The sequence below is a fragment of the Bubalus bubalis genome, chromosome 7 (genome assembly GCF_019923935.1).
Source record: "Bubalus bubalis isolate 160015118507 breed Murrah chromosome 7, NDDB_SH_1, whole genome shotgun sequence".
Lineage (NCBI taxonomy): Eukaryota > Metazoa > Chordata > Mammalia > Artiodactyla > Bovidae > Bubalus > Bubalus bubalis.
Window position 1 is genome coordinate 100,719,663 of NC_059163.1, and position 25,099 is coordinate 100,744,761.

Here is a 25,099-nt window from a genome sequence, read left to right on the forward strand (position 1 = left end):
AATGTTTGGGGAAAAAATATCTGCTAAATAAACAGTTAGCCAATACAAACTCTTTGGACAGTACTTACTGGCGTAGTGGGGTACATTGGGGGCTGTATGAAAAAGCTTGTGGATTCCATGCCCACAGTAACTTCGAACAACTGAAAATCCATTTGCTTGTGCGTGCTTCTGGATAATGTTTCCCAATTCTCTGTATCGAACACCAGGCTTTACTGAAAGGAAAAGAGAAGACTCGTGGCAAAGAGAAAGAGTAACTGATAATTACTAAGCAATCACTATCTATGCCAGGAACCATTCTGAAGGTTTTACACGCCTACACGTAAGACTTTCAAGATGAGGAAATCGAAGCTCAGAGAGGTTAGACTGCCAGGAAACGATGAAGCTGCGAGTCAAGCTAGCAGCACCTGGTTCTTCCTTTGCTGCAGAAGAGGAGGGGCTGTGCAGCAGTCAGGGGCTGGGAGCGGCACCACTTGCTCTCTGAACAAACAAAGAGATTGGAAAACACACTTCTCTTCCTCACCTTCTCTAAGGTCAGTGGGCTTTCCATTAAAGCGAGCGGGAGAGATAAGAGAATAAAGAGCATCAGGAGAAAAACGAACATTCATAAGGAAACTGACTTGTCTTTAGTTTCAGTCTGGTCGACTTTTCAAAGAATTGCTTCCCCTGGGCATCTTTATCCCCATATAAGTGGTTCTCAAATTGTTCATTTGCCTCTCAAGAAAATCTTGGGAGTAGGATGTAGAAAGGTACTTCTCACTATATACTTCCTGCCCTGTTTATTTTTTATGACTTTTACCATTGTTTAAACAAAAACCAGAAGAAGTGGTTCTTATTGCTGCTACGGCTCTCCTAGCACTGGGACCCCAGGATTTGGGCTCTGCCGGATTCGTGGGGGGTCCAGCCACAGTACTGGGGGTCCCCCCCTCCCTACAGTCTCTTTCTCTGCCAGCTTATTTCCAACCTGAGGTTCAGACACACCATATCCTCTCCAGCCAATCACATTTCTGGGCAAATGGCTTAAGGAATCATTTTCATAACATTTACTTGCTCTTAACCGAATGGACCAGCTTGGTTGTTTTTTTATTGGGAGGTAGGGCAGGGGAGATTAATGATTTCTGAGGAACATGCTGACTTGCATAATGATTTTCTTGCATTCCCACCCAAGCCTTCTTACCAGCACCAGTCAGCAGGGAGGAAAGCAAAATTTTAACCCATGCTGCACATACAATAAAGGAAATACCTGTTCAACAATAATGATGCAGTGTGAGAATGGAGACTTCTCCCTAATTCTCAAGCCAGAGGCAATTCTGGTCGCAGGGGTACACTTCATAGAATCTGGAGACATTTTTTTGGCTGTCACAACCTGGAGAGGTGGTGCAACCGGCCTCCAGTGAATAGGGACCAGGCATGCTACTAAGCATCCTATGGTACACAGGACAGGCCCCCACGACAGAGCATCATCAGACTCAAAATGCCACAAACGTGCAGGCTGAGGAGCCCTATTCTGGAAAGCTAATTTCACAGTTGGTCCAACTCTCCACAGCTCTGAACCAGGGTAGGCAGTCAAATTATCAGAAAACAACAGGCAGGAATGATCCATACATAGGAGTTAATAGCACTTTCCAGAGATTAGGCAACTTCTACTCTTGGTTGTCTACTGTTCTAAAGATTTTAGTTCCTTAGCAAGTTTCATTCCTATGACTTTGTAAAACAACATTCCAGCCATCTGGTTATTTTGATCAACTCATAGAGAAGCAAAAGAGATATAAATATTAAACTCTAAAAATTATTTAAACCTAAAGCTTCCAAAATAAGATACTAAATATTAAAGTTCTCATCTCACAATACCACCATGAATATCAAAGTTTTCAAGTATAATTAACAGTGAATTAAAAGGAAAATCTCACATACTGATATATAAAAATAATCACATGCTTTCACTTTTCATTCCTCTGATTTTATTAAATTAGTAAAAATTATACCATCCCCTCTATTTGCCTAAGAACGCTGTCCTGTCCTATACAGTGTAGATGATACATCAGATCTATTTAATGGTGGGGGCAGGGCTGGATAATACACTGACCAGTAATGCTCAAACGCTGTGAATTCCACCGAAGAGTTGTTGGCCCTCAAACTGTCCTTCTAATAGTCTGTTTACATTTGCAACAAGCCTTTCTTTCTCTTTCCTCACAAGATACTGCATAAATTTTTAAAAACCATGAACTGTTTGTATGAACACAGACAGACACAGTCTGAGAAAAGTCCCACAGAAATACACCTCACCAAAGACATTATTCACTGTAATAGCAAGACATCTGGAAAACACCAAAATCCAGGAGGGGAATAGTTGTAGACATTTTTATACTGTGGAATAAAACATAAAGCAATGGAAAGGATAGGTAGATCTATGCATGCAGGTATGTACATGTTCTAATATGGAAAGATCTCTAAGCTATTATTAGTTGAAAAAGTACTAAATTACAGAATACTACAATATTATGATTCCATTTAACCTAACTAAACACATACATACAGTTATGTGTAATAATGTACTATGGAGAAAAAAAAACCTAAATGTTAAAAACGGACACCTCTAGAAAAGAGAGATTTAAAAAAAAAAAAAAAGGAAAGGCAAGTATAAAGGAAAATCACTCATGTTTTCCTCTCATAATCTGATGTAGTCTTATAGTTTTTTATAATAAGAGAACAGAACACTTATGAAAGAAAAAGTAGGAGAAAAGTTATAGTCTAGAACTATCAATACAGTCTTCCCCATTTATCAGCAAATGAAAAGGAAGATAAATCATAGAAGAGACAAAGGAATAAGCAATAATTCAGTCCATCTTCATCAAGGGATTCTCAAGTCATCTTTAAACCTACTGCTGCCAAACCCAAAGCTAACTCAGGTCGGGCAGAAGCACAGTGGGAAGGGACAAGGCATGCCTGGTGCAATGACAGGTCACTCAAGGCCCACACTACTCAGCAGCTTCAGCAGGTGCCCAGCCCTGAGCCTCACCTGCGTCAATGGCTTGCATCAGGCACTCATATGTGGTCTGAACCAGTTTCCGAGCTCCTTCATCCACGTCTCCAACAAAAAATGTCTCATTCAGGTCCCCATGATAACCATTCCGATAAAGAGTGATGTCCACTGCAAAAGAACGTGCAAACATAAAGACCACATTCTTTTTTATCTCAAAATTCAAATTTTGCTGACACGACAGAATCAAGCAGGTTAATGAAAAAGATAACTTCTAAGCAACACCAATGAATAAATAACTTAACACCCAATAGATATTTCTTGTCTATAATGCACCTAAACTCACTGTAGAGGACAGGTCTGTGGTCACATAGCACAAGCCAGACGGTGGGCTTCAAAGCTCTTAGAGCAGCGATTAAATCGTTTATGGCAAAAGAATAATGTATCCCCCTGGATACATTCCAGCAAGATCAATAACCCAAGTTAATAACATTAAACAAAGGACTCTGCCACACTGTGACATCAAACAGAAAATACTGCTTTCTCTCATTATCTTTAACAAGTTTTTCCTCCTCCTAGTCAATCAATAAACAGAAACATTTACACTGTTCTACAGTTATCTTTCAAAAACTCATTTGCCTTTCACTTATTTGTGACTAGTCATACTTCTCTTTGTCTTCATGTTTAAAAATACAGATCACCACTACACCACTAAGCTACACTAAGCTAAATGTATACTCGAGAGCACACTCAATTAGTATTTTTAAACCATAAATCTTCAATCAAGTTATAATATCACAGCATAGATGTATTGGCTCTAGCACAACACACACATTCCTGAAAAACCTCATATAATATGCATGCAAAAAAAAATAGAGCTTATATGTAAACTAGCATTGGGCAGACCTCTCACAATCTAGGGAGTTTTATAAACTGATACTCCAACTGCAGCAAAAACAATTCATATAAAAACAGTGTCAGTCAAGTCTCCACTACCATTCACAGCCAGCATCACAGTTTGTCCATTCTCTGCAGCGTTTAACACTTGGGCTCATGCTTCCTTGTTTAATACACAGATTCTTGAAGGTATCTGATTATTAAAGAAACCAAGTTCATCACTATTAAAAATACCATCGAGGGGAGTCTAACTCATCAATTTATTTTTTAATTACAGAGGGAACCGTCTTGGCAGCTTCTTTCTCTGCACTCGCAGTTTCCCAAAATAGCTGAACACAGTGGTCTCTATAGCCACTTTTGAAACTTAACATCAAGGACAGTACTTCTGCAGAATTTTGAGCCTTTTTTCTTAAGGTCTTCACATATTACTATTCTCTTCACATATTACATATTCTCTTTATCTGTAATAGTGGACTAAAAGGAGTAAGAAAACAATCCCACTTGAATCAATTATTAGTTCCACATTTCATTGACATCCTTCATTTACCAGTCACATATTAAAGTTCTGCATTAAAGAACTTGTAACAAACACATTATACTAGAAGTATCTTGAAAGCAGTTAACTGAAAACCAGAAAATAGGTTTCCAGAGATTTTAAATTTAAGTTTTAAATATGAAAAAAATAAGTTAAAGACAAGTGAAGAAGATGCAAGTCACTACCCAAAACCTTGTTTCTTAGCTCACAGCAACAAAAGCCACACATTTCTTACCATTAACAATATCACCTTCTTGCAAGGGCCGTCTGTCTGGAATTCCATGGCAAATCACTTCATTCACTGAAGTACAACAAGACTTCGGGAAATTATAATAATTCAGGGGTGAAGGATAGCAATTTCTTGCAATGCATGCCTATAATAAATTAAAAATAAAGTAATTTGGAATGTGCAAAAGAAAAAGCTAGTATGCATGCAATTAATCAGATTTTAAAATCTGAAAAATGTGGAAAAACTTGTTGTACAGATGTTCCTAATGAAAAACCTATTTAATATTTTACTTTAGAAATAATAGTAGATACTACCTTTAATATCAAACAGTAGGGTTTCTAACAGTCAGCAAACCAGTTTACCAATAATTGCAAAAGAAAAGCAAATTCACGCATTACAAATATTTACAAACATACAAATGTCACTATATGAAGATTTATTTTAGATTTACCAACTCCTTACGAAAAACATATTAAATATTAATGTGCACAGTTAATTTTAATGCTTATATAATGCCTCTATCCCTATGACCAAAAAAATGAATACTAGTAATACTTAAGAACCTGCCAATCTGCCTGCAACGTGGGAGACCAGGGTTCAATTCCTGATTCAGGAAGATCCCATGGAGAGGGGAATGGCTACCTACTCCAGGATTCTTGCCTGGAAAATTCCATGGATAGAGAATTCCATGTGTACTGGAATTCCTGGTGTACTACAGTCCATGGGGTTGCAAACAGTCAGACATGACAGAGCAACTAATGCTTTCACTTTCAAAATATTTCCAGAGACATTCATATAGAACATTCATATGAACATTCATGTGGGAACAACAAAGCAATCACTAAGAAAATGATCTACTTCTCCATAAACAAGTCTTATGTTACGTGGATGTTTTTATACAGTGGTAGTCACAGCGTACATGATTTCTCTTTCCATACTGCCAGTCTTCAGACTAGTAATTTTTAAATAGCTGCCTAAAATACAGTTTGTGAAATGTACTATAATTTTATTGGTAATTCTACTATTACTGAAAATTTAGTTTTCTCAACTACAAATATTATAACCAATAACTATATGCCTATCATTTTTCCTTTAACAATCTACTTCTATAATTCTCACAGCAGTCCACATAGTAGTTAAGAACACACAGAAGCAGACTGCATTGACTAAAAATGCCAGCTCCGTTACTTTTTAGTTGAATAACCCTGGGCAACTTCACCTCTCTCTGCCTCAGTTTCCTAATCTATTAAATAGAGATGAGAGTAGTGCCTACCTCAGAGTTGTTGGGAGATGAGATAAGTTGGTAAAAGAAGCACATAAGAGTCCCTGGCCTATAGGAAGCATTCAAACTGCTACTGGTGCATAACCATATACAACCCTGGGCCATGGTGGGGGGGCGGGGGGGGGGGCAGTGAGTAGGCACAATGATCCCCTTCCTGCCTAGTCCAAAATCCACATAAAACTTGACTGCCCCCGCCTCCAATTTTACTAATACACTATGGCTGATCTTACCAAAATCAGAAATTAACACATACTTCGTATGTTACATGTATTATGTACTGTATTCTTACAATAAAGTAAGCTAAGGAAAATATTATTTTAAAAATCATAAGAGAAAACATATTTACAGTACATATTTACTGAAAAAAATTCACATATAAGAAGACCCATGCAGCTCAAACCCATGTTGTTCAAGGGTCAACTATATTTTATAATATATTGAATAACCCCAAATTAGGATTTATAATTTCAAATAAAAAAAATGTTATAGACATTTTTATAGCTGAAGACACATTGTCAAATATCTTTCTAAAAGGATAGTCCCAATTTAAATACCATCACCATGAAAAAGAGTACCAGTTTCACCATCTTCACAGAGGTAATGGACATAAATATCTTTAAAATACTTCCTAATTTAGAAGGTTTTATGACTTGCATTTGCTTGATTACGAGAGCAGGTTTAATTAGCCTTCCATGTGATTTAGTAACTAGTTACTGCTCTTCTGTTATGAACAACCTAACCATATCATGTGTGCACTCATCTACTACAGGGTTTTAAGGTCTCTCCTTGGTGGATAAGCACTTTCTTTATAAAGTATACCTGGACTTCCCTGGTGGTTTAGCAGTTAGGAATCTACCTGCCAATGCAGGGGACATGAGTTCGATCACTGGTCCAGGAGGATCCCACATGCCATGAGACAACTGGACCCATGTGCCACAACTACTGAGCCCACATGCCTAGAGTCTGAGCTCCACAAAAAGAGAAGCCACCACAGCGGGAAGCCCGTGCACTGCAACAGAGTAGCCTCTTGCTTGCCAGAACTAGAGAAGGCCTGTGCTCAGCACCAAAAACCCAGCACAGTCAAAAAAACTAAATAAAAAAAAATTTTTTTTAATATCCCTATACTATATTTCCAGTGGTCATGTATGGATGTGAGAGTTGGACTGTGAAGAAAGCTGAGCGCTGAAGAATTCATGCTTTTGAACTGTGGTGTTGGAGAAGACTCTTGAGAGTCCCTTGGGCTGCAAGGAGATCCAACCAGTCCATTCTAAAGGAGACCAGTCCTGGGTGTTCATTGGAAGGACTGATGCTGAAGCTGAAACTCCAATACTTTGGCCACCTCATGCAGAGTTGACTCATTGGAAAAGACCCTGATGCTGGGAGGGATTGGGGGCAGGAGGAGAAGGGGACAACAGAGGATGAGATGGCTGGATGGCATCGCCGACTCAATGGACACGAATTTGAGTAGACTCTGGGAGTTGGTGATGGACAGGGAGGCCTGGCGTGCTGCAATTCATGGGGTCGCAAAGTCTGACAGGACTGAGCAATTGAACTGAACTGATACTATATTTACTACAAACATGTATCTGGTCTCTTTGTAGCCTTGTTATTGTAAATAGATTAAAAAAGGAAACATTTTTTACCACTAGTTTCAGAAGTTATATTCTTTTTGACTTCAGAATATTTGACACACATGGTAGCATGATTTACTTAAAGCACTAATAAAATTAATCATCTTGTAAAAGCTAAACTAAAATGTTATGAAATGTGACGTTTCAGAAACGAGGTACTTCGGACTTACCTCAGACCCCAATATCAGATACTTACAGATGGGATAATGTCTGTTGAATATTTTTTATATTTGAAACAAAGTGAAAAATTTGCTTTCAAATTAGTTTTTAGCCAAGGGTAGATATTCAGAACTTAGGTTTACTTTATTTATAAGTCTAAGACATCTAACAGTACAAAAAATTTCTCAAAGCATAAAAGTACAATTCTTACTAAGTGTACAGCATGATCTATTTCTTCAGTAGTTACACCTGGTTTAATCATCCCAGCGGCAATGTCCAATACTTCTCTAGCAAGCTGTAAAAGAGAAACACTTCATACATTAGAAAAGAAATGAAGTAGCATTAGAAATCTGTATCCTCTATACTAACTTAGATTTTATGGGACACTGACAAAATGAATCTCACCTTGAATATAATAATCCTGAATTTTTATAACTATTTACATGTATTTCTAACATATTTTTAATACCCATTAATAAATGTGTTTGTCTGTCTGTGTAAACATATAAATAAAATTGGGCTAGCTAGCAAATAGTTTAATTAGTACACTTGACTGATTTCTATGTGAAAATGTACATCTTAAGTACTCTAAACAATAATCAAGTGATGAAGTTTGAGGCTTCTCACAATTCTACAATGGAGAAGGAAAGGGAGGGAAATAAAAGAATAGATAAATGATTTTCATCAAAGAACCATAGGAAATAACTATTACATAAAGAATGGACGGAGAACAGGGTCCTACTGCAGAGTAGAGGAATATTCAATATCCTGGAATAAACATAATGGTAAAGAATATAAAAAAGAATGTATACATAACTGAATCACTTAGATGTACAGCAGAAATTAATACAACATTGTAAATCAACTATACCTTAATGAAAAATTTTTTTTCCAAAAAAAAAAAAAAAAAAAAAAAAAGGCCAGTCACAGTCTTACTGTGTAACATTTGCCACCTTTGTACATGCGCAAATCATTGACTTCATTTGCTGTAACTACTTAAACAAGTCCTATCCTAGGAGGAGGGGAAAACTCTTACCCTACATACGAGCCGCATCCCTTCTATATCTTCAGATGAGAGTAACTTAATTTGAGAAGTACCTTTAAGAGCTTGCTCAGACTCAGACATTCCTGGAAAAGAAAATCACTAAGTAAAACCAAAATGAACAAAAAGATGTAGTATATAAAAGCATAATTACTCCCCAATGATAAAATAATAGTCAAGTCTAATTCACACAATGGTATTTCATTAATATGGGAGGGTCCAGGTCAGGGTTTCTGAAAAAATACTTTCAACATGAAATTTGCTAAACAAACTGAAGGAAGAATTCTAAAGAACAAATTTTCAGATTTATTAGAAATCAGTCAAGATGGCATATTTATTATTTGACAGGCAGTGTGTAATAACATCAATAAATGATTTTTTGAATAGCACCATATAATTAATTTATATCTGTTTTCATGATCATCTACTATGTAGCAAGCATATATCAACAACTGATGAATTAATTACACTCATTTTTTAAAACTGGAACCTAAGTCAGTGTTTTTCAAACTACAACTTATGATCATTTAGTGGCTATTAGAGGGCTATGACTTCACATTTATTTAAAGTAAATAAACTGAATAGAAAATAGACTATATACAGGCTGTTGTGAAATCTTTGGCTGTTAATTTATACACACACATATATACAGATTATGTTATAAAATACAGTTCTCACTCCGGTTCACAATCAAAAAAAGTTTGAAAAATATTGCCCTAAGAATTTTCAGTAATAAAATCAGCTTTATTTATTCATATACTGAGAAGTATTAAAGCTCGTATAATAATAATTTCAAAATCTGACAAAAAGACTATAACCATAAACTACTCTTTATAAATGCTGATATAAAAATCCCAAATAAAATATTATCTAGCAAAATCCAAAAAACACATAGTACACCATGAATTGAGTGAAATTCATATTGGAAAGACAAGTATAATTCAATATTAACTATCAATATAACTCATCATAGTCATAGATTAAAGAATGGAAAATAAATGATCATCTAGAAAGATAGCTCTGATAACACAGCCAGCTACCACCTTTACAGGATAAATACAAATCTCAAGCCAAGAACCAACATCGTGGAATGCCCACTGTCAGCACTAGTATTGTTAGCACTGTTCTGACAATACCGCAGATGTATTTAACTAGAGAAAGAAGTAAGACATATAAACTTAGAAAAGGAACAAAATCTTTATTAATTTCAGATACGATTATATATCCCTAGAACAAGGGAATACCTGGAAAATAACTAGAAATAAGAATTCAGCAAGTTGGCAGATTATAATATATAAAAATCAATAACTCTGCCATACACAAAGTGAAAGTGAAAGTTGCTCAGTGGTGGACACTCTTTGCGACCCCATGGACTGTAGAGTCCCTGGAATTCTCCAGGCCACAATACTGGAGTGGGTAGCCGCTCCCTTCTCCAGGGGATCTTCCCAACACAGGGATCAAACCCAGGTATCCCCCACCACAGGCAGATTCTTTACCAGCTGAGCCACAGGGAAGCCCAAGCATACTGGACTGGGTGGCCTATCCCTTCTCCGGGGGATCTTCCCAACCCAGGAATCGAACCAGGGTCTCCTGCATTGCAGGTGGATTCTTTACCAACTGAGCTATGAAAACAACAAATCAAAAAATACAGAAGATACTATATTCACAAGAATAACTTAAAAAGATAAAATTTCCAGGAATAACTTAATGTTAAAAGACCTAATGAAGAAAATGTTAAAATACCACTGAAAGACATACAGGAGACTTAAATAAAATAGAAAAACATACCCTGTTCTTGGATAGGAAGACTCAATATTGTAAAGGTGTCAATTCTTCCAAAGTTAGTCTATAAATTTAATACTATCCCCATAAAAAATGGTAATGGGACATTTTTAGAAACCAGACAAGCTGATCTTAAATTTCACATGGAAAAACAAACATGCAAGAAGAGTCAGGAAAATTCTGAAAAAGAGCGCAACAAGGCCTACCAAATATTAAAACACTCCATGCTGCTGCTGCTGCTAACTCGCCTCAGTCGTGTCCTACTCTGTGCAACCCCATAGACGGCAGCCCACCAGGCTCCCCCATCCCTGGGATTCTCCAGGCAAGAACACTGGAGCGGGTAAAACACTCAATAGCTATAATAATTAAGAGTTTGGTGATGGCATATGATTAGACAAATGGGTTAATGAAACAGAACAGAATCCAAAAATAGACCCAAAGATATATGAAAATATAATACAGTAATATAGGTTACATTTTAAATCAGTAAGAAAAAGACTGATTGTTAAAAACAGCCAGTGACGTGACAACCAGATATTCTTCTGGGAAAAAATTAAGTTGCAGCCCTACTTCACTCCTAATAATAAATAAGTTTCACATGGGCCCAAAATTTTATCACACACACAAAAAGAGTAAAATCACAGAAATAGTAGAAGAAATCATAGGAAAATATTCTTATTATCTCTGAACCAAAAAGGTCTTTCTAGGTCATAAAGCCATAAACACCTTAAAAGAAAACACTGACAAATTTTGCTACAAAATAATGTTGAAAGTTTGTCATAAATGTAAAGTTATAAACAAAGACAAAAATGTACCTATCTGCTTGGGAGAAAACATTTTATAGTACATCAAGAGATTATTTTCCTCAATATAGAAAGAACGTTTGTAAGTCAGAAGGAAAAAACTAAGTAATCTGAGAGGGGGGAAAAAAGGCTAAGGATATGAATAGACAGTTCAAAAAGAAAAATACAAATGATTTTTAAAAGCAAAGAGATGGGGACTTCCCTGCTGGTCCAGTGGCTAAGACTTTGAGTTCCCAATGCAGGGGGCCCAGGTTCAATTCCTGGTCAGAGAACTAGATCCCACATACTGCAACTAAGACCTGGCACAGCCCAATAAATAAATTAAATAAATAATAATAAAAGTAAAGAGATGCTCAACCTTATTCATAACTTAAAAATGCAAATTAAAATAAATGCAAAGTATCATTTTTCATCTTTCAGATCAGCAGAGATCATAAAACCTGATAACATACTAAGCTGAGGAAGATAGAAGAAAATAGACTCTCACATGTTTTTAACTGAAGAATCGCTGAGATTTGTAATTATCTCTCAAAATTTTTTAAATGCACGTATCCTGCGATGTATCTGTTTTACTTTAGACAATTCGCTTATAGAAATACTCTCAACATGCACACACAGATGCACGTGAACAGTGTGCACAAGAACAGTTCCAGTGGTCAAACTGGAAGAAATAAAACCTGGAAATAATCTAGAAATAAAGTGGGGAAAAACCTAGAAATAAATTCATAGGAGTCTGGTTTAATAAATTATAACATGTACACACAGTGGAATACTTCACTCATTAAAAACAAATGGTTTTATGTGAACTTATATGGAATATTTAAAACATAAAATACAGTAACACAAGGTGAAAAGGTGTATATGCTTGTTCGTTTTTTGTATAACTGGATGGAGAGGGTGCTAACACGTGTATGCACAACAAAGACTGCTGAAAGGTTCTCCAAGAAATCATTAACAGTGATTACTTCTGGAGAAACGTACTCACTTTTCCCTTCATAACATTTTATGCTACCAGAATTTACCTTATCTATGTACTTTTTTCTGAATACCAGACCACCTGACCTGCCTGCCTCTTGGGAAACCTATATGCAGGTCAGGAAGCAACAGTTAGAACTGGACATGGAACAACAGACTGGTTCCAAATAGGAAAAGGAGTATGTCAAGGCTGTATATTGTCACCCTGCTTATTTAACTTATATGCAGAGTACATCATGAGAAACACTGGACTGGAAGCACAAGCTGGAATCAAGATTGCCGGGAGAAATACCAATATCCTCAGATATGCAGATGACACCACCCTTATGGCAGAAAGTGAAGAGGAACTCAAAAGCCTCTTGAAGAAAGTGAAAGTGAAGAGTGAAAAAGCTGGCTTAAAGCTCAACATTCAGAAAACGAAGATCATGGCATCCGGTCCCATCACTTCATGGGAAACAGATGGGCAAACAGTGGAAACAGTGTCAGACTTTATTTTTTTGGCCTCCAAAATCACTGCAGATGGTGACTGCAGCCATGAAATTAAAAGACGCTTACTCCTTGGAAGGAAAGTTATAACCAACCTAGATAGCATATTCAAAAGCAGAGACATTACTTTGCCAACAAAGGTCTGTCTAGTCAAGGCTATGGTTTTTCCAGTGGTCATGTATGGATGTGAGAGTTGGACTGTGAAGAAGGCTGAGCGCCGAAGAATCGATGCTTTTGAACTGTGGTGTTGGAGAAGACTCTTGAGAGTCCCTTGGACTCTGCAAGGAGATCCAACCAGTCCATTCTGAAGGAGATGAGCCCTGGAATTTCTCTGGAAGGAATGATGCCAAAGCTGAAACTCCAGTACTTTGGCCACCTCATGAAAAGAGTTGAGTCATTGGAAAAGACTCTGATGCTGGGAGGGATTGGGGGCAGGGGGAGAAGGGGACGACAGAGGATGAGATGGCTGGATGGCATCACTGACTCGATGGACATGAGTCTGGGTAAACTCTGGGAGTTGGTGATGGACAGGGAGGCCTGGTGTGCTGCGATTCATGGGGTTTCAAAGAGTCGGACACAACTGAGCGACTGAACTGAACTGAACTGATGCTGCAAATTGGGCATCCCTGGTGGCTCAGTGTTAACAATCTGCCTACAATGCAGGAGACTGATGTTTAATCCTTGGGGAGGGAAGATCCCCTGGAGTAGGAAATGGCAACCCATTCCAGTATTCTCACCTGGGGAAGTTTCATGGACAGAGGAGCCTGGTAGGCTACAGTCCATGGGGCTGCAAGAGATGGACACGACTTCTCGACTAAACCACCACCATGCTGCAAATTACCTGTCTTCTCTGTGTCTCACTATAATTAATATAAAATGGAGAAGACAATAGAACCCACCACAGGAGTGTTAAAAGTATAAAATGGAGTAATACATGTAAAGAAGTTGACACAATGCTTGACACACAGTTATGAAAAAATAAGTATCAATTATAGAATCATCAGCATCACTATTACTATTATTATCATCCCATTACTACTATTTCTATTACTGCTACAGTACAGAATCTTTAGTTAGGCATGCACTCAGGACCTCCACCATCTGCTTTTATGTAAACATATATTATTTAATTAATGCAGGAGAACATGTTAAAATAACTTTTTTTTAAAAGCTAGAATTTTATATAAAACACAAAATACAGTATTATGTTGGATGTAGCCTTTAACAGCTATATAAACAATGTCTTCAGAACTGATTAGATTTTTAGTGTGAGGAAAGAATTTTTAATTCAAATATTCTAGTTTATCTTGGAAAAAAAATATTAGAAATGCAGCAATGAAAATTTTCTACTAAAGAAATACTCTTTTCCTTTGCAGTAGTCATCAAGCTCATAAACTGAAAATATGAAGAAACAGCAGAGCAGAATTTACCTAAAGGGTGATCAGCATAATCTGGTCTTTGAATATAACTTGGCACTGGCCTTGTTGGCATCTGAAAACAACAAAGAGGTTAGCTGGATCCGATTCAAATGTGAAAGTAACTTTCATTATTAAAATCTACTAACAATGCAAATAAAAGTGGGGGGATAAATGCCAAATAAAAAAGTTCATTCATCTCATTTAAATGAAAAAAAAAAAAAAAGTTTTACAGGACATCTTAAATATCACAACACGTCTATTTCGTGAGGACTGAGCTTTACTTTCCTGGTGCTACTGTCATGCCCCTTCCCAGAATATGTAAGTGACAGAGTGCCAGAGCACACTAAAGATCTATGATTACACACAGACAAGGGAGGCACCTGTGTTGTTCCAAACAAATCGGTGAACCAAAGCAATAACAAAATGTTGTCTCGAGATAAATGTACACCGTTATGTTCCTGGTCATTATCTCTGGAAACTACAATTAAAGAGACTTTCTTATATTTTTCCAAATTTTAAAAATGAAAGATGTACTTCTTTAATAAAAAGACAACAGTAAAAAGAATTTAAATATTTCAGAATGACAAATTTCAACTTAAAGCAATTCCGAGGTTAAGACTCTGAAGTCAATCCGCCAAAAACACAGGAAGGAACAAGAGGGGCAGAAAAGTCTTATCTAAATTAAAGTAGAACTATATCACAGTAAAAAAATTTTAGAAAAGTAGTAATATATACTCCCATTATCCTGACCTAAAAATATCTGTTCTACCTCATTTTTTTTTTTAATTAAGGAAGTCTTGATCCTTAATATAAAATTTCTTCTGCTTCATCCATGACTGGCAATTATCCCTCTAACTTGTAAACAACATACCATGAAAGCTAAAAAGCTAGAATGTAACCTTAATCCTAAGCACATGATTCATAATCGGAATACAAATTATAAGAACCATTTTTAGGAAACTGAAAATTATGAAGACTGGTTTAAAAAAATATTAAATTTTTATTACCTTATCTACTCACCAGTGGATAATGGGGTCTGAGTTTTCCAGTATATCGATAACCTGCCCATGGATCAGTGTTGATATCACCTTCTACAGTCCAGGAAGACACTTCTCGCTTGGCCTTTTCATCTTCTGAGAGATGGATGGATGAATTAGAGAAAGAAATGCCTCAGTACTCAAGCTACTAAGCAGCAGCATACTTTTAACAATCACATACTTGAAAGCCAAGCCAAAGAGCCCAGGCACAAAATCAAGCAAACTTCCACCTTAACCTGAATCCCCAAAATACTATGTTCTTGCTCTATCCACAGCCCTCTGCCTCCTGAAAGATCTAAGTGTCTTGGGAGAAAAAGCCCAAACTAAACATATTATCAGTTTTTACACAATGCTGAATAGGAACAGCACGTGGTCAAACTCCTTTTCTCAAATAAATGCTAAATGCATTCTCTCTACAATGTTAATTTACAGGAAGGCTGTTTTTTGAAATATAAAATGTGAGCCTAGTCAAAACTTCCCAGCTGAGGGCAGACATTATAAATGGGTTCCATGCTTTTACTAAAAGAACAGATTCTAAATAATCCCCAAGCAAATTTAAAGTTTAAAAAAAAAAAAAAACCAACTTCTCACTTAGCTGATGACAGACTGTCAAGTAAACATTTTTAGTTGCTTTGAAAATTTTATGAGTATCGTCTGTTTTTCAGGAAGGAGGTAACAGAAGGAAGAACTATATTAAATTAAAGTAGAACTATATCACAGTAAAAAAATTTTAGAAAAGTAGTAATATGTAAGGGAGTAATAGAAGGGAGTAGGAAAAGGCAAAGATGAGGGGAGGGAATAATCAATCAAAAGTTACTGAAAATTCATTAGAAACATAAGAACCAAAGACCCCAGGTTAGTTAATATACCCAGGTTAGTTAATAATATATAATGCTGCATTAACTGAAATGCACCTAAAATCTTTTTCACACAGAACATACCCTCAATGGTATCTGAGCACACTGCTCTATCTACAAACTAAAATAGAACTACTAACCTGAGACTTTAAACAGCAGGAATTCAAATCCCTCCCACACCAAGTAACAGCCTATATACTTCTCAATGCATACCAATCTTTTCCTGATTACTGTTATGCTCTCACAGGTTTTAAAAGTCAGGCTTCAAATAATTTTAGGGAAAAAACTCCCCTTTAAGTGATCTATCTAAAGTACAAAATGGGAGAATAGATATTTTAAGCCAAAGAGGAATGGTGAAATGAGTGACGCTGGTCAAAAGGTACAAAAATCCAGTCATGTGATAAATAAGTCCTGGGGATATAATGTACAGCATGGTGACTAGAGTTATCAACAACAACAGAGAAAGATAATCTAGTCTCATTTTCTCTTTTTACAGATGGGGGAACGGGGGAATTTTGGTTCACATGGGCAGAGAAATGTGGAAATGCTGCTTACTAGTAGAGTATTCTCTCCACAAAGCACGTGGTCAACTTAGGCGTGAAAGACCCTTGACGTGTAATTGACAAGAATGCAAAAATACAACCAATCCATTCACATTATTTTGGAAGAAAACATAATTATAATAGTACACATGAAGTAAAAGAATAGAAAAGAATAAGAAGAGAAAAGAGAAAGAAAAGCTCTACTACACTACTGAATTTTAGGTATTTTTCTCCCCTATGAAGCTCAAGAAAGCCTCTGTGAATGCTAATGTCAATAGGAAAGCTGTTTTTCATTCCAGGACAAAAATGGACTCTATTCATTGCCACTAGGGTTAAACATTATAGTGACGTGAAAGTGAAGTCGTTCAGTTGTGTCCAACTCTTTGCGACCCCATGGACTGTAGCCCACTAGGCTCCTCCATCCATGGAATTTTCCAGACAAGAGTACTGCAGTGGGTTGCCATTTCTTTCTCCAGAGGATCTTCCTGACCCAGGGATCGAACCCGGGTCTCCTGCACTGCAGACAGACACTGTACCGTCGGAGCCACCAGGGAAGCCCCCAAACATTATAGAAAATAGTTTTAAATGCAGGCCTGATAACCTGCTTTGGCTGTGATAGCACCAAGTGCTTCTGTCTGAATTATGAAACTCAAGAATAATTTTCACCAGAAATATAGCACAGAATAGCAATCAAGATGCAGGCTTTTTGCTTTAACATATTCCAAGGGAGAGTGCAGGGAAAAGGAAGGATGTAAAACCTTTCAAAGCTTCCTACTGATCTGGATTCTGAACTGTCCACAATCAATTTTCAAGAGAATTCAAAGCAGACCTCAAACAAGCATTATAACCCAAAAGCTAGCTAGACAAGAATGACATATGGCAAGTTCTTTTCTAATCTCTAGGTATAATTTACTTAGGGAAAGTCATTCTTCCAAAATAAATTAAACTATTGAAGGGTAAATTTGATCTAAGCCCCTAAGTCATAGACACGTAACAGAAATCCAATAAACAGGAATTGGACTGGGGGTTGGTAACAAAACTGCACACTAACTGCTCTTCTCACAAAGACTGTGAAAGCATCGGCCAGCAGAAAAAAACACCTGTAAGTTGTCTCTCAAACATCACCATGCAACAGGGCCAGGTAAGCTGCAGGTGGTGTGGGAGAGAACCCGATTCGTACAAGGTCAGATCTCAAGTACTACACATCACATTCTTCTTTCTCTAAAACACGTGGCCTCCTCCAGTCAGCTTTCACAAAAAACTGCCCGTATCTAAGCTCTGCCTGGGACAGAATTTTCTGACCACAATCCTGACTCAGTTCTCCCGATAAATGGCTGCTGAGCACTTACTAATTACTGCCCATTTAACCCTCACAACAAACCCATGATTTCGGTAGTTTGGAGGTGAGGCTTAGAGTAATCCGTGCTCACAAAGCTTGCTGCAACCAGTTCTGAAATATTACCTAACCTCTTCCCTGTACAATCCAAAACTCAAGCACACTAGCTTGGAAGGGCAGAAGAGTAGAAGAAAAAGTATTATTTAGAGGTGGTTGGTTTGTTCTGGCTGTGCCACATGGCTTGTGGGGATCTTAGTTCCCCAGCCAGGGACTGAACCCCAGCCACGCAGCAAAAGCACTGTGTCCAGCTGGACCACCAGAGAATTCCCATAGAGATGCTCTTTTTTTAAGTGAGTTTTTATACCACATTTTTTGCTATTCAAAAGACACTTGTCAAACACGTCCACCTTTTTACTTTAGGAAAATCGGCGACAAAGAAAGTGTGTTAGTGGTAAGTGATACTAATACAGTATTGAGCTGTGAAGTGCTACAACTTACACAGATCAGACCAAAGGCAAATGCTAATACTACGTAAACTCTGGCAGTAGGTATGCGTAGGAAAAATGCACTCAAGCATCAGCATTACAGGCTTTCCAAGATGTTACAGCCAAGCGGTCTTCTTCCCTAGGACACATGAAAAATAAATGTTGCTCTTTAACTCACACTTGGAACTTTCCTAAGGCCTCATTAACTTCTGCAACCAAGAAAACTCCTCCAAGTCCTAACTATTTCATTAGCAAACTCTAGCAAACATTTTCCAAAGAAATAATACCAATACTACCCAACCTTTTCCAGAAAAAAGAAGGGGAGGAGACATTTCCCATTTTATGAGTCCAGGATTACTCTAATGCCAGATCCAGTCAAAGATATAAAAGCAAATTACAGACCAATATGCCACATGAACATAAATATGAATCAGTCACCTTTAATTAGAGATCAGTACACAGGAACTATTTGCTATGTTATCTCACTATAATTTCTTGGACTAAGGAGCTATCTTTTAAGCCGCTCTGGTTGCTTCCCAGCCCAACCCTAGCTCTTATTTCTTTTTTCCCCTATTCCCTTTCTCAATACTCTCCTTAGCTCTGGAGATCATGTTTCCCCACACCATCCCCTCCTCTAAGACTGTCACCCACTATGGTTATTAGGGTGTGAAAAATATAGGACTGGCCACCTGAGGGCTGACTCTACCCACCACCACCCAAAGGGACCAAGAATATTAGGCTCACCCAGTGAACCTAATCCCATCAGATCCAAGAGGGCACAATCTGAAACATGGCATCATACTAAACTCCAGAGATGTACATAAAACACAAGTAGTTTAAGTCCAATACAGTAAAAATTACTTAGGGAACACCAGCTGTTTAACTGTCTTGTAGTATAAGTCATAATAAAATAGTTCTATCTTCAGAAACCCAATACTGAAGAAACAAGCACACTTCATTGAGCTGGCAAACACTTGGAGAAGAGACTCATTTCAAGTTCTTTTAGTAGCATACTCTTTCACCTCAATCCTTCAGTTCCCTATGCTTTACGTTCCTGGGTGCCTGCGTGCACGCTAAGTTGCTCACTCATGTCCGACTCTTTGTGACCCCATGGACTGTAGCCTGCCAGGCTTCTCTGTCCATGGGATTCTTAAGGCAAGAATACTGGAGTGGGTTGCCATGCCTTCCTCCAGAAGTTTCTGGGTAATAAATGTTAATAATTGGCTCAAAGAGCTCTAAAATTACCTAACACATCTGATGCACAGAATTTAAAGTATGAGTAAATAAAATAAAGTGGCATATTTAAACCTATCTCTACCCTTTGAGGTGACAAATCCTGTCATTTATGTTTTTTTAAACTCATTTACTCACAATCACTTTTCCTCATCTCTAACCATATTTCCTCCCACAATAGCCTTAGCACTTCCACTAAATGCAGACTTCACTTTCTATAACCACAGAATGTCTTTTAAATTTTTATTTCCTTTTCCTTCAAATGGTGGTTAAATTGATCTCAATGAGATTTTGAAGGTATATAAATATAAAACAATCTACCAAACTTTACTAAATCAGCAAATTCCTTACAAATATAAAGTAGATGAACTAAAAATACCAAAATCAGTTAAGTTGAAAAAGAAACCTTATACCAAGAACCATGTACCATCTGCCAGTCCTTCATCCATGAGGATGGCAATGCTATAAGAACAAAAAGCCCTTGTCAATTTTCAAGTAATTGTGATGAGTTGTCTTGAGCTAGCCACCCTAAAGGCTTAAATTTATAGGATGAGTCGCCAAAGCAGGAAAGATGACTTTAATCAGTGATAGATCAGTGTGGCTGACAGCAATAGCTAAAAAAGTAGCCAACAGTTTCACTTTGTGGTGTTTCACAAAGGAACTTCAAAAAAGAAAATTAAACATCAGGCTACAGGTAATAACATTAAAATACCAAAAAAACAAAGTGATACAATTCTGAGTTAGACAAAGCAACTGAAATTGACACTACACAAAAACAAAAGCAATCTGATTAAAATGGAGCTCCTGTGCCCCTGCCTGCAACACGCAAATGCCTGAAGTACAGGAGAGAGTGGGCGCCAGACGCCAAGATCAGGACATTCTCTGGTACTGTCAAGCCAATCCAACTATCATAGCAACCATCTCGTGTTTTCATGGTACATACGCAATACAACATTAACAAAGGCATTACTCAGTCACATTTTACTTACAGGATTGAACACCACAAAGCACAAAATTGCCCTAATTCTAGCTTCTGGGATTATATACTGTCAGAACATTCAAATACACACTTACAGAGCTGTAAGAATTCTTGTCTACTGCAAGAAGTCACTTCTATGAAAAACAGTATAGAGATGGTTAACTTTACTTACTTGCTTTCTTATGCAGTAACTTGTGAGTTGCCCAACTTCCTTTAAAACATTCCTAAAAAGAACAAACATGAAAATCAGTGTCACCTTCCTTAACTGGAAACATTTTAGTCATAGTTATATTTCAATTTTATGTTATCAAATGATTTTGAAGTATTTGAAAAGAACCCTGAACCAATGGAACAATCACACACTGCCGCTGCTGCTGAAGTCACTTCAGTGGTGTCCGACTCTGTGAGACCCAGCCCCATAGACAGCAGCCCATCAGGCTCTCCCGTCCCTGGGATTCTCCAGGCAAGAACACTGGAGTGGGTTGCCATTTCCTTCTCCAATGCATGAAAGTGAAAAGTGAAAGTGAAGTTGCTCAGTTGTATCCAACTCTTAGCGACCCCATGGACTACAGCCTACCAGGCTCCTCTGTCCATGGGATTTTCCAAACAAGAGTACTGGAGTGGGGTGCCATTGCCTTCTCCGAATCACACACTAGGAGGAAAAAAAATAAGGAAAAATTTGCAGATTCCTCCATGATTTATAGTAGTTTGATTCCCAGTTCATCATCTATCACTACTATGTTAGTATATCCCAACACAGATAACCATTTTTAAAATGAGTATTATGTTCTACAGACAATGCAGTAGTTTTAAATGCTTGTTCAGGGCTATATATAATATCTTATATGTCCAAATATTCAAATGCAGTTTGAGACTGGAAACTGAACATCTTTAATGTTTAATGATACCATCTAGGCTGAGTATTCATTTCACTGTATCAATTCCTATAGTGCAATACTTCACTTTTTCAGACCACTGAATCCTTTGAGAATCTTGGGAAAGTAACCATTTTTCTCCACAGGAAAAAATATATCTATGCACATATAATGTACAGAGTGCCCTGCGGGTATAACATGCACTGTATACTGATACTGGAGAAGGAAATGGATGAATGAATGGATGTGTATGCATATGTTTATATGTACACAGGTGCTGGGCATTCAGTAGTAAACAATATAGATCCACTGGAGACAAATATTACATGGCTAATTACACGATTAAATACATAGTTTAATCCTAAGGAAGCCTACGGGCTTCCTTGATGGCGCAGATGGTAAAGAATCTGTCTGTAACACAGGAAACCCAGGTTCGATCCCTGGGTCCGGAAGATCTCCTGGAGGAGGAAATGGCAACCCACTCCAGTATTCTTGTCTGGACATTTCCGTGGACAGAGGAGCCTGGTGGGCTACAGTCCATGGGGTCACAGAGAGTCAGACACAACTGAGCGACTAACACTTTCACTTTCTTAAGTCCTAAGGGCTAAAAAGTAAAATACACAGAAGAGGTAGAACACAAGAACTAAAGACAGAGGCAGGGGTCAGATCACACTGAAGAGTCTGCTCTATTCTAATGATAACGGAAGCCATTAAAGGGTTTTAAACAAAGGAACAACCTGATAACTTGGTTATGCATCCCTGATCTCCATCAACAAAACCAAAATTAAAACTCCTGTTAGTACACAGAATGGTTCTGAAGAATTCCAAAACACTGGCTTTTAATACAGGCAATCCTTGCTATGCGTAGTAGTGTAGAACCATTAAAAACATTGTACAATCTGTAACTGTAAAAAGCAACCTTCAAAATCAACCAGAAAATCGTTTCATGATCTTTAAAACTTTTTGCCAAAACATTAAAAACTCTCTTACTCTAGGTTATAATATATAGGAAACTGAAAAATTTGTTTAGTATACTATAATTTAAAACATTAGATATGTTGAAAATTAGAGTATTTTACTTTTTATTCAAAAACTTATCAGACGTATGGCAGAAACCAACACAATACTGTAAAACATTATCTTTCAATTAAAAATAAATAAGATGTTGAAAAAAAACTGATTAGGACTAATCTAAACCTGTGTGCCTTCTCACTGAATAACTCAGCAGATGGAGTGAGCATCTTTTTCATGCTTGGTATACTTTCTAGGTTTGCAACAGCTTCCAAATTGTATTCTTTGCACTTTCAATACCTCTGAGAGTTCCTTTAATGTAAAGTTCTTATTGATGTTCCTTCCCTGAAGACATTATTGATTCCTTTCATCACAACCATTTTCCTCATTTATAACAACCAGCCTGTTTCTGAGTTCCTCTGACTGCATGTCTAGAGTCTCTAGAATGGTGGGCATTCATTCAGAGTCAACATCCCCATAGCCAGCTATTTCTTCTACAATTCCATTTATATTCCACTTAGGTTTCACGTCCAGCAGTAACACCTAGCGTTTCTTTGTTGCATTTTCTTCTTAGCCAATTCCTTCTTTCAAATGATTCATTTTTGTAAAGTGTCATATAAGTTTATCACTGGAGAACAAGAAAGCTAGGCAACTACAGGCTCTGCTGTCTACAAGAGAACCAAGTGACAGATGCCCAGGGACCAATCACTGACAGGCTTTGAAAAAAGTACAGGGGCCGGTCACTCACTAATCAAGATGCAGGGCTGTGATTTCCAAGGTCATCTGAGGAATGAATAGCTAGCGGTAAAGTCTCATGTACTTCACGTCTTTACCCGTGTGGTTGGGAGACTGGTTTTAACTAATCTGTGGTAACTAAATTTATGCATATCAAAATTACAAAATAAGATCTTCCTTTATATAATTGGCAACCTGATACAACCTATTTATAAAGCTTTTCTAAATAGGTTATGTGAACAAATTACTTTTGCCTCACCCAGCATCTTTTTTTACCCTCACAGAAGCTGACGCATATTTCCTTAAATAAAATAACATCTCTATCCCAACTGATTCAATTTAGAGAACACAGAAGTTTACATACCAATTTAAATCAAGAAAGGGAGGGGGAAAGAACAACAGAGAGGAGAGGTAAAAGAAGCATTTAAAATGTTACAAAAAATCCACCGCCTACTTATTACTAAGGATAATACATACTTCATAAAGGGCTTATAAGTAGGAACAACTTAAAACTCACATGATTTTCTAAACTAAGTTTCAGGCAATGGCAAAAATCATGGACTTTGAGGTCAGACCTGTACCTTGGCCTGATCACTTATAAGCTGTACAACATAGAGGAAAAAAATCTTAATATCTCTAAGTCCCACTTTCCTCAACTGTAACGTAGGGAAAACTGTAAAAATGTGTGGTCAATAACAAGTGCTCAATTCTAATTATTATCCATTTTATTATTTTTAAAAGCAATTTAAATTTGAAATTTGAAAAGATGGTACACCGGTACACCTATATACCTTCAATGTGTGCATCAACCCTGCCCTGAATTCTTAGCTGATGAAAACTTACGGCCATTAGGCAGCTAGTGATGACCGTGGGCTTTGTAGCTAATGAGCATCACCGTTCCGGCTTCCCTCATGGCTCAGTCGGTAAAGAAACCGCCCACAGTGCGGGAGACCTGGGTTTGACCCTGGATTGGGAAGATTCCCTGGAGGAGGGCATGGCAACCCACTCCAGTCTTCTTGCCTGGAGAATCCCAGGAGGAGCCTGGCGGGCTACAGTCCATGGGGTCGCAGAGTCAGAAACAACTGAGTGACTAGGTACAGCCCAGCATCACTGTTCAGGGAACCTGCACATCACGGAAGGGGATCCAAGAGTGGGAACAACCTCAAGTTTGAACAGACTTTCCGGCCAAAGCAGCAAAGAACACCAAGAACAACAAACAGCCTGCCAGTTCAAGGGGTGTGAGCACAACCTGTGACTAACCTTCGGCAGAGTTTACGCTACGCAGACGCAAAAGCAAATAGGAAGGCAGGTTTGGTTTGGTTTGGTTTTGTTTTTTTAATTTAAAAAACACTGAGCTTGGGAACTCCCTGGTGGTCCAGTGGTTAGGACTCAGCGCTTTCACCGCCGTGGGTCAGGTTCCATTCCTGGCCAGTCTTAGATCCCACCAGCTAGGCGGCATGGCCACAGAATAGCACTGAGCAGAGACATCAGGAGCCACACTGCAAAGGAGACAAAAGTCAGACTCATGGACTTCGTGGAGCTCCAGAGCCCAAACAGAACGTATGGCACGGCTATCTGAGGAACCACTGAGCTGGCGATGAGTTTACCATCCTCCCCCACCAAAATCACCAGGAGCAACATGGAGGTGAGCACCAGGGCACACACAGAGTGGCCCAGAAGCCTTCCAATTCTGGCTCAAGGAACAGAAAAGGCATCCCCTAGTGCTCAGAGTACAGCCCACCTTCTCTTCTCGTCCCTGTCCTCTCACACCCCAAACCCCAAGTGAACCCATA

The 25,099-nt window shown here is 37.9% G+C and overlaps 1 protein-coding gene across 1 annotated transcript in view; it reads right to left on the reverse strand.

Annotated features, from left to right (window-relative positions):
- METAP1 (methionyl aminopeptidase 1) overlaps window positions 1-25,099 on the reverse strand; it is a 55,750-nt gene that overhangs the window by 13,435 nt on the left and 17,216 nt on the right. Inside the window, exons 2-9 of the mRNA XM_006059196.4 lie at window positions 20,858-20,909; window positions 15,237-15,349; window positions 14,229-14,289; window positions 8,747-8,838; window positions 7,922-8,005; window positions 4,645-4,783; window positions 3,017-3,148; window positions 69-212 (exon numbers count right to left, since the gene is read on the reverse strand). Coding sequence (XP_006059258.1) covers window positions 69-212; window positions 3,017-3,148; window positions 4,645-4,783; window positions 7,922-8,005; window positions 8,747-8,838; window positions 14,229-14,289; window positions 15,237-15,349; window positions 20,858-20,909 — 817 coding nt within the window. The remainder of the gene's footprint in view (window positions 1-68; window positions 213-3,016; window positions 3,149-4,644; window positions 4,784-7,921; window positions 8,006-8,746; window positions 8,839-14,228; window positions 14,290-15,236; window positions 15,350-20,857; window positions 20,910-25,099) is intronic.